The sequence below is a fragment of the Crocodylus porosus genome, unplaced genomic scaffold (assembly GCF_001723895.1).
Source record: "Crocodylus porosus isolate Cpor-Errol unplaced genomic scaffold, CroPor_comp1, whole genome shotgun sequence".
In the NCBI taxonomy this organism is placed as follows: Eukaryota; Metazoa; Chordata; order Crocodylia; family Crocodylidae; genus Crocodylus; species Crocodylus porosus.
The window spans coordinates 120249739-120257754 of record NW_017728886.1 but is presented as its reverse complement, the minus strand read 5'-3'; the positions used below and the strand labels follow the sequence as shown (position 1 = coordinate 120257754).

At 40.3% G+C, this 8016-nt stretch overlaps 1 protein-coding gene across 1 annotated transcript; it reads right to left on the bottom strand.

Moving 5' to 3' along the window:
• Positions 1–304: 304 nt before the first annotated feature.
• HUS1 (HUS1 checkpoint clamp component) lies at positions 305–7406 on the bottom strand. The gene is given in 11 exon segments (XM_019537632.1): positions 305–352; positions 468–655; positions 1063–1111; positions 1113–1169; positions 3219–3293; positions 4535–4642; positions 5452–5629; positions 5718–5721; positions 6167–6230; positions 6232–6318; positions 7398–7406. Coding segments are annotated over 11 exon segments (867 nt in total).
• Positions 7407–8016: the final 610 nt, after the last annotated feature.

Here is an 8016-nt window from a genome sequence, read left to right as displayed (position 1 = left end):
ACTGAATGTATACCCATTTTGTCAATATACTTAATGGTGACTGAAGAGTCAGCTGATCAGTGGATCTGAAAAATCTGATCAGTGGATACTAAAATATTCCTGACAGGGAAGTTTAGCAGTACACTCTCATTTTCTAGAGATGATAATTTTTCCTTGGACTATCCAATTGTATGCTGTCTGCTTAACAAAAAAGACCTATCCCATCTAACATAGTAGCCTCAGGGTTCAAAAGTTGGGTACTTAACTGGATGCTGTGAAAGGGCCTGCCTGCTTCCCAGAAACAAATCTCAGCACTTCTTGATAATCAGAATCCTTCTCTGGTGTTAAGGTGATCACCAAAATCATCAGTCACCTTTGAAAATTTAAAAGTTGAATTTGTGCAAAAAGAGCATGTATTAAATTCTCCTTCAAAGCCATACAAATATGATTACGTGGCAGTCTGAGCATGTTACAGTATTTTGTCCTACACCTTGTAAGCATGATAAGGAATGGTTTCTGCTAAAGACAAAGCTAGTGAACTTACTGCAAAAAACTTTTGTGGGATTTACTTGCTGTCCAGCAAGTAGCTGCTGGAGCTTCCTGATATCTACGTGTGCCTCAGCCATTATTTCTGGATCTTGGTCCTAAGTAGAATTTTGAGAGTCGCCCTCTGATACTGAAATGGTACAAAATACAAGGACCACATACAGAAAACAGACTAAGAGTCTCAATGCTAGTTGGCAAATATTTGTTTATATTTAAACAGGTTCTCCTCTCCAGGATGGCTGGAAAAAAAAATCTCATTTCTCCAACAAAAGTCATAAGCATTCTCTTTGGAAAAAAGGTTTCCCATCAGATCACTTACTTTCTTTTCAATGATTCATTACACTACTATAATTCAAACACATGAAAAGAATGAGAAACAACATCTTTTGTCTGAATCATTCTAACATGTGACTGCATATATGAAAAGTTACTTTCTCCAGGTATTAACAAGCTATTCTCTGTATAAAGTTCTCAATCCCAAAACTGAAGCAAAAAGATAAAATGAACAATTTCATGAGGCAAAATGAGAAGACTTACCCCATGGAGGATTTCCTTTAAAATGATCTTTAAAATGACTTGTAACAGACAACTAAATCAGTTTCTATTTTTAAGTTCATTTCTCCACTTAGATTTGCTTCAATCACCTGCAATATAAGCACGTTTCATTTTTCCCAACCATGCCATTGATCTGAAAATAAAACAAAGCACAGCTCATATAGTTGGAAGCAGCTTATCTTATGAAGAGAACAGATAACATTCTCAAAAGTGCTCATGTGATTTAGGAACTAAGGGCACTTTTACACGTGCTCCAGGGATGGAGAGGGGGAGGGGGCATCTTAGAGTGGCTCAGAGAGCCGGTTTAATTCAAGCACCACTACATCTCGTGTATCAGTGTTCCTGCGCTTAAAAATGGCAGTGGCAGCACTGATATACAAGACGTGGGAGGCTAATGGAGCATGGTAATTACAACTAATCGAGTCTTCTTCGACACGCTGTAATTACAGCACGTCTCCATGCTCATGTAAAGGCACCCTAAAATTACATTTTGAAAAGTAACTTGGATCCATAAGTCTTGGAGACTTTTGATGAAGCTTAGATTCACACATGCTTAACTCTTGAAAGGCAGTTTTCAGACTCATCATGCATTCTTTTCCTAATAATGCCTTTCCCCAATGACTTTTTCCCTTGACTAAGATTTGAGGGATATGAGAGGAGAACAAAGGAGAAACATCTGGAACTTCTTTTTATAGAGGCAAAGAAATCAGAGTTCTCTTCAGTATTTTTAGAGCTAACAATTATTATGTAGCATTTAGGTGCCAAACAACTTTGGAACTGAATGGGAGCTTAAGTCAGGTATGAGTAAAAGATCTCTACACCGCTGATCCTTTACCACTTAAGTCTATGGAAGTAGTGCACCTGGCCCAGAGTTTTCAACAAAACACAAGATCCTTTGGAATAAAGGGTGCCAAGTGAAAACAAATTATTACTTAAAAGCTTCCAAAAATCCTTTCTACCACATGGATCCTGTTCACAACATTGAATCATAGCAATTTTCCTAACAAAGCAAAGACAACACTGACCTCTAGTTTTAAGGATGGAAACATCATATAGCTCTATTCTTTTGAAAGTCACAGAAATATCAGAAAGCATTCTGTAGCAATGACTGTCATAGCTCAAAAACGTCAGAATGACTGACATGAGGCATATGCATTGTAAGTCACTCTTTGGTTACCACGGAACAAAGTTTTGAATGTACTCTCTTGGTAATACCTTGCAATTCTAGAGCACCTTGCCTCAGATGATGTCGAACCATTTTGAAAAGTAATACTTAGCCACTTAATATTCCTGAGTGAGAAGTTAGGGATATATAAGTATGTGGCAAGACTGCCAATGGTGGAACCCAGCATCCTTAAAATGATGCTCAGCAACACTGTTCAACCATGTGAGGCAAGAATGCAAATTTCTAGTTGAGATGCTACAAAGAGAATTTAAGCAGAGAGTATGGTCAATACTATGTGCTGAATTCTGGACACATACATTCATGTTTAGTTTTATGCCTCTGAACGGTCATGATGAACCCACCTGAACTACAAACACAAATAAATTTAAGCACATTTACACTATTTGCAGCATTTGTTCTATATCAGTTAACCCTCCTGCTGTTATAGCCCAGGTAGGACTATAGATTGATTAAAAAAAAGAAAAGATATGTAGGTTTTTGGTATATTTTGTTCTTTTGAAATATGTTCTCTGTCTGAATCAAACCAAATCAGTTTCTCTACTAACAGAAGCAGTGGCTTGCTGTCAATTTCACTGAGTAGTGACAGCAGCAGCTCCAGAGCAGAACTGCCAACAAATATCCTGCAGCTAGGGACCCTACTCCCTGGTCTTAGGTTAAACCTTCCAGGAATCCAGGTAGGTCACCTTAGAAATCTGCCTTGGGTTTGCAGAAATGGTCAAACCTGAGATGAAATGAAACAAAACATTTAGATTAAACGAACTGTTGTTTATGGATGGAATACCAATCCTCTGGCAAATTTCCAACCAACTACATTCAAGACCTCAATTTCACATTTCACTTGAAAGACAGAAATCAATCTAAGGAACACCACCCAGAGTAACAGGGAAGTATTCTTTGTAAAGGATGCAGCTGTGCTATTTTACAAGGTATTAGGAGGTCAGCTTGTACTCACAATGGAAGTGCTGAGGCTTTTCATTCTCTCTACAACACTCTTCATGGTCTTCCGCACTGGTAGGTAAATACTTGCCTATAAAAAAAGGGAGGAGGATCAAGTGAATTATAAATAAAGCATACAGTGTTGTGCTTTGATATGCCAAAGGGGATGAGTAATATGGAGGAAGATTTAACGTTTCAGATCATACATACCGTGGGTCCATACAAAACTGCAGGCCACTGCTAGCATTTGACTATCTGTGATGTTTCAAGGCAACACATTACTATGTACTGTAGATTTCTTATGCTCTCAACTTATTTTCTGGCCAACAACAAAACAGCAAGCCCAGTTTCTCCAAACAGAGAGCTAGAGTTCCTTTCAGTAAATAATGAGCTGTCATGTGAACATTCTTTATTACATTATCATAGATCAGTAGGTTTGGAAGGGACCTCATGAGATCATCTAGTCTAAACTGCTGTACAAGGCACAATTGCCCCTCACTTAACTATTATAGTCAAGTGCCTGTCTAACCTGTTTTTTTAAATGTCCAAGGATAGAGAATTAACCACCCCTTTGGGTAGTCTGTTCCAAAGCTTAACCACCTTGAGCAAGAAAGTTCTTCCTAGTTTAACTTAAATTTCCCTTGTTACGATATAAAAACATTGCTCCTTGTCTTGTCCTCTGCAGCCATAGAGAATAGTCTATCTCCATTCTGCATATAACCACCCTTCCTGTTTTTTAAGACTTATCACATCTCCCTCCCCCACACCAAATCTTCTCTTTTCCAACCTAAATAGTCCTATTTCTTTCAGCCCGTTCTTTGATGTCATGCTTCCCAGTCCTTTCCTGATTTTTGGTGCTCTGTTGGACTCAGTGGCAGCACGTAGGAAATATCTACACCTGAATCAAAGGGAAAAGAAAACAGTATCTGTTCTTAGTTATCTTAATCTAAACCCAAATTAACTCTGGGCCCATTGGAATTTCCTTAAAGTAGATCTGCAGCAACAAAACAAAATTCATCCAAGTTACTTCCAAGATATGAGTTTAAAACACTTTCTAGCAGTCTTTTGTCCCTACATTTTTATTTATACAACTACTATAGTAGACATGGTGAAGAGACAGGCAAACACTAAAATATATCCTTTTTACAACAGAAACCTTTCATTTTCTATACATTTATATTCAAACAAATAGTTCCATGCAAATAAAATACATGGAAAATATGGACTGTTCCCATTATCTTGCTTTGCTGGTACACACATTACATTTACTCAACTTATAGTGTTGCACCCAAAATCTGTGCATTTAAGAGTGACTCAAAAATAGTTGCTTACATCAAAGTCAGGTACACTGGACTCCCAGAAATCAATCTACAGCCTTCTAGGAATAATCCCAACAGGAATGTCATACATCACGATGTGCCTACTGCTTGATAAGGAGGGCTAGATAGAAGATGAGTTTGTGTGGTTAAAGCATTGGCTTTGGAGTTAGGAAGAAGAGATATCTAAGCTTTGCTCCACCAGATGCTTGATGTGGCCTAAGCAAAATACTGTAGTATCTATAGGTTAAAAGGAAATAATTATTTAACGGGGCTTTCGCAAAGCTTAACGTAATCAGTATCTGTAAAACATCCTCAGAACTTCTGCTAGTACAGCATAGTGCCAGCCTCAGATCTAGTACAGGCATGTCTAAAGGGAACAGAGGAAAGAGAAAAAAGCATGTTAACAGAATTAAAAAGATATATTCTGTCCTATTCCCTTATGCGACCAAATTGACTTCAATGGGAATCTACAGGTGCAAATCAGGTAGGATAGGGCCCAGAGGATGAATAATGATTATTGTAAACAGTTACCAGGACAACTGGAAAAAGACATCCTCAGTTCTGTAATAGTTTACCCATCTTTCTTGCCATCCCCTTCCAGTACCCTCCGCAATGTGCCAGGTACTTTCCAAGCACAAAAGCAGCAAGGTCCTGCCAATGTTAGGTTGTTGTTTTCAGACTACTTCAAATAATTCACAGAAAAGAACGTCCATTAATGGAAAATTTACTATTAGATCTTGGAATTGTACATGTATAACTCCAAATCATGTACCTGGCTGGGGTCTTATGACCCCTCCCAACCCCAGTGCTCCTTCCTGCCCATGGCAGGGGGTCAGACTAGATGATCTGTCTAGGTCCCTTCCAACTCATTGATTCTATGATTCTATGCATTGTCACAAGAGTCATTTAAAAAAGCCTTTCTGCTCTTACCAGATCCACAGCTACTGTGAGGCAGGGGCAGTGCTTGTCAGTCAACTTGATTTTCACTGTCTTTGCATTCTGGGCTGTTTTTAAAGCTTTTGATAGGTTTTCCATTGTCAGCGCTAAATATATTTCATTGTGCTCTGCTGGCATTCCTTCCATCTGGAACTCATCAAAGAAGTTTTCCCTGAAAAAGCAAGAGGTGAGAAGGGAAGAGGCAAGAAAGCTGTTTACATTTCAAACTGAGCAAGTTGTGGTTTGCAGAATTACAGTACTGATCTTTACATTCTGGACCGCATGTCAAAAGGCTAAAGTTTCTCTTTGCTCCATATGCATGTTCTGTAACAGACTCTATGCACACATAAGAATCTCCACATATGGACCTTAGATTTGCAAAATCAGGGCTCACCCTGCTTCTACCATTCATAAAGAGAGGCTAAATCACTCTTACATTCACCACTACTCAAAAATCTGAGAAAAAATGGATGTTAAGATCACACTAGAAAAACAATTCCTACATGAAAAGACATGTCATCTATAAATAATAAAATTAACCCCACGATGGCCTGCACACTACTGAAGCATTTGTAGCTCAGATACCCTACTAGAGACATCAAGAAACACTACCTATACTGTTAACTGTAAAGCTTCATCAGAGACTGAAAGATAATTAAGTGTTTATATATTGCAGGATGTCAGCCTAGTTCTCTGGCACTTACATGACTTAACTCGCACCACATGCTGACCCCTCCATTTGCCACTTTGTCTGCGAGGATGAAATAAACTTTTGTTTGGTGTAAGGTCCAGAGTGCAGGTCTTGGCAAGTTTGGTGATTGTGTTGATCACACCTATGGATAAAATTCCATTAAGTAACTTCTAGCATGAGAGAAAAAAAAAGTCTGTGCTCACAAAGCTGTGGTAGAAAGGAAAGAGCATTACAGAATAAAGAAACCAATTACAAGCTGTGATTTCTGCTTTGAACTAACCTCTGTTTATTTATTTATTCCATTTATGTGCCAACCTTCCCAACAAAAGCTCAGGACAGTTTACAATAAGAGAACAGAATAACTTATAAAACAGGAGAAGGAACAACAGAACAAGACAACTTAAAAGGGAACTAAGGCCTCATCACAAAACAGAAGTGGCCCAAACAATACCCCAGCCTAGTTTCATTTACTAAATGCCTGTCCAGTATAGGCAGGCCTTACGCTGTGTCCAAAAAATGTCCAACCTTGGACTGCCCTTTCTATTACAGAAATGCCAAGACACCTGTCTGTATTGAAGCTGCCTTTTGTTAAATTTGACCTTTCTTTTTTAACCTACAGATTTGAACGCAAACACCTTGTTAATTATTTAAAACTATATATATTTCTTTGTTATTGCTTTAAAGGACTAACAGTGCCTATCAAGGGACATTTTGAGGGCAAGAATGCAGGTCTTCTGATTCTGACTTGGACTGGGAGACTCTCCTAGCCTGCAGTACAAATGGTCACTGCACAGGGTTGCTCTAGTCTAATTCATGTGGAAGTAATTTCCCTACAATTCAACCCCATGTGTCTCTCTCCCCCTCCCCCCAGTATGGGGCTGTGTTTATTATCCCTCTCCCACCCCACCTGAGGGGGAAGGTAAAAAGCTAGCTGTCACCTGGGGCTGGAGGAAAAGGTGAAAGAAATTGGAAAATTATTCTTGCCCTCAGGATATCAAAACCCTCAAGAGTGAGCACAAGGACTGGCCTGTCCCAGGGCAGGGGACTGGTGCTGTGCTGAATGAGGGTCTCTGGCAGAGCTGTTCTGCAGCTGTGGGGCAAGGAGTTGATGAGGACGTGCTGCTCAGTTCAGCCCAACTCATTAGCCACAAATCATCCCCTCCCAGTGCATTTCATAGAGGGATGAGGGCTGAAACAGCATTTCTTTCAAAGCCCAGCAACCATTTAGGGATGGCCAAAGGTGACCAACCTGTGACATGGGTACCTCAAGTGGCACAGGAAACCTCCATGTATGGCACAGGGCAGACTGCGGAGGGGACAAGCAACATAGAAATAGATAGGCCAGGGAGCAGAAAGCAGAGCAGCGGATCAGGGAAGGAGCACAGGGCCATGCGATCAAAACAGGGCAATAGACTGAGTGAAGGAAAAGGATCAGAGTTGCATTCAGGGATGATGCACAGTTAATTTGTGGCACACCTGCCAAAAAAGGCACCCACAGGCCCCGTGCCGCAGCAGTGGTACGTCTCAGGGAGAATGGTGCTAAGCACTCCCCACATCCCTACATCTGCTGATGCTCCAGACTCAGGGGTTGCTGCTCTCCCTAAGCTGGGTATTTGGTTTTGCCCACACATCTTGCCTGACAAGCAAACTCTTTACATTCAACTGCCATGAAATGGGACAATGGGAAAGCTTTGGCATTCAGGAACAAGCCTCAAGCCAAGGCTTCCTCTTGCACAGTATCCTGCCCCCATCTGTTGGGCAGCAACTCATGACCCCTTGAAAGTGAAAGGGCTGCCCCAGCTGTGAGCCAATATTACAGCTAATGGCACAACCACCACATGCTGGCACGCACTCAAAGCAGGTCAGGT